Genomic DNA, 2,456 nt, shown 5'->3' with positions numbered 1-2,456 from the left:
GAGGACTGAATGAATAAAATCCTGGGCACACAGTGCCTGGCTGTCTGAGTTAAGCTCTGCATCACAAGATGGGGGGTTCCAGTTAGCATGGCCGCATGAAAAGGGCTCACCAAGGACCCAGAACATTCTCCAGGAGTAAACTAGTGGCCAGAACTGGGGTATTTGTGACCCTCAGTTTCCTAATCTGTGAAACTGGGTTTATTAGTTTGCTTGGGTTGCTCTGATAAAAGTACCACAAATGTGGAGGCTTAAACAACAGAAATTTACTTTCTTATGATTGTAAAGGCCTGGAGTCCAAGATCAAGGTGTCGGCAGGGTGTGTTCCCTCAGAGGCCGCTCCCCTTGGCATGTAGATGGTCATCTCCCCTCTGTGTGTCCATGTGGTCTTCTCTGGGTGGATGTATGTGTCCTAATGTCCTCTTTTTGTAAGGACACCAGTCATATTGGACGAGGGTGCACTGGCTAATTACCTCTTTTTATTGATTTCAGAGAGGAAAGGAGAGGGAGAGAGAAAGATAGAAACATCAGTGATGAGAATCATTGATCAGCCCGGCACTGTGGACCAAACCCGCAACCCGGGCATGTGCCCTCACTGTGACCAGGAATCAAACTGTGACCTCCTGGTTCATAGGTTGATGCTCAACCACTGAGCCACACCGGCCAGGCTGGCTGATTACCTCTTTACAGAACCCATCTACAAATAGTCACCTTCTGAGGTCTAGTGTTTAGGGCTTCAACATGTGACTTCTGGGGGACATATTTCTACCCATCACATGGGGCTGCGTAGGCCTACAGGGCAGAGTTGACGGGGAGAGTTTGTGCAGGCTCAGAATCTGGCACCTTCATGGGAAAGGAGCCTGGTGGGGAAATGGGCCAACCTCTAGCCCTGCATCTCTCCCATCCCACAGGCCCCCAACGCGTCTGTACTGCTGTTCTTCCACAACATGGAGGCCGGGGCCGACGACGGGAGCCTCGCCCTGGACGGCTCCTTCCTGGCTGCTACTGGCCACCTCATCGTGGTCACTGCTGGCTACCGAGTGGGCATCTTCGGCTTCCTGAGCGCTGGTGAGTTGCTGGCATTGGTGGGCACTGCTGATTCCTGAGCCCAGAGGCACCAGATGGCTCTGAGGCCGGAGCCCATGCTCTTCCCATCGGCCTCACAGTGACCAAGTCCCGACCTGTGGGGACAGAAGTCAGGTCCCCCAGAGGCACCAGGTGCCTGGCCTGGACGGCACCAGGGTAATTAAGTTCCAGCTGCAAAATCACAAAAGGTAAAAGGCTCTCCTCTCTCTGAAGGGGCCGGCGCAGTGAGTGGCAACTGGGGGCTGTTGGACCAGGTGGCGGCTCTGACCTGGGTGCAGACCCACATCGCAGCGTTTGGCGGGGACCCTCGGCGGGTGACCATGGCAGCCGACCACGGTGGAGCCGACGTGGCCAGCATCCACCTTCTCACCGCCGGGGCTGGCGGCTCCAGACTCTTCCGGAGAGCCGTGCTGATGGTGAGTGGCCGCTCGGTGTCCACCTGGCTGCAGGTGCAGTCAGGTGAGGGGTCCTCTCTGGCTCTGAGGCCCGCTGCTTCCATTGCTTGGTCCCTGTATCCGTGTTCTGAGTGTGTGTCCTGCTCAGGGCCGTCTCTCATGCACACGGGAGCCGGTGCTGAGAGCTCCCCGACGGCTGGCCACTCACATCTCAGGTGCTCATAGTTCCGACGGCGTGTTCTACTCCTGCGGATGCCTCGCTAGGGTTTACTGGTCTGAGCTCCGCATTCCCTCCCTTGTCCACAGACACCACAGGGCTGAGATGTGGGATGAGAAGGCCTCTGGTGGAGGCACGTGATGATGGGGGTACAGTTTAGCCAACTCTATGCCAACGACACCTGGCAGCACCCCCCAAACAGGAGAGAAATCAAACCGACAGAACTCTCGTCTGCTTCCCAATGCGGCTTCCCTGATCCTGTCTGGGTTTGAATTTCGAATCTCCCCGGAAGCTGTCTGGTTTCTTCAGCAGCCCTTGTCCTGTCCCTCCTCCACCCTGAGATTCCATCCTGGTGGCATTTCACTGTGGGACAGTGTTGGGTGATGCGTGACTCTAAGCCCTTCCGCCTCAGTGATGCTCCCTTACCTGGGGGTGAGGACAGTAGGGGACCCGGGGGCTTGTCCACATGGCTATTCAAGGAGTGGCAGGAGCTGGGTGAGCAGCCACAGGCGGGCACGGAGCTCCAAAGGCCTGACCAACCGAGCTGTTGGTTGTGGAATGAAGGCAAAGAATAGAACTCAGCACTCATGATTCTGCTAGGCGGTCTGAGCACCTGCTAGGGGATGATGATGATGGTGATGATGGTGGTGATGATGGTGATGGTGGTGATGATGATGATGATGATGATGATAGTAATGATGGTGATAATGTGATGCTACAGTTATTATTATGATATATTGATGATGATGGTGATGATGATG

General features: G+C 55.4%; 1 protein-coding gene across 1 annotated transcript in view; it reads left to right on the top strand.

Annotated features, from left to right (window-relative positions):
* The window catches only part of TG (thyroglobulin), a 154,923-nt gene that overhangs the window by 85,315 nt on the left and 67,152 nt on the right, over nt 1-2,456 (top strand). Inside the window, exons 34-35 of the mRNA XM_023757773.1 lie at nt 909-1,065; nt 1,297-1,499. Coding sequence (XP_023613541.1) covers nt 909-1,065; nt 1,297-1,499 — 360 coding nt within the window. The remainder of the gene's footprint in view (nt 1-908; nt 1,066-1,296; nt 1,500-2,456) is intronic.

The sequence above is a fragment of the Myotis lucifugus genome, unplaced genomic scaffold (genome assembly GCF_000147115.1).
Source record: "Myotis lucifugus unplaced genomic scaffold, Myoluc2.0 scaffold_113, whole genome shotgun sequence".
Classification (NCBI taxonomy): Eukaryota; Metazoa; Chordata; class Mammalia; order Chiroptera; family Vespertilionidae; genus Myotis; species Myotis lucifugus.
Note: the sequence above shows the minus strand (reverse complement) of the source record. Positions and strands in the feature narration are given on the sequence as shown.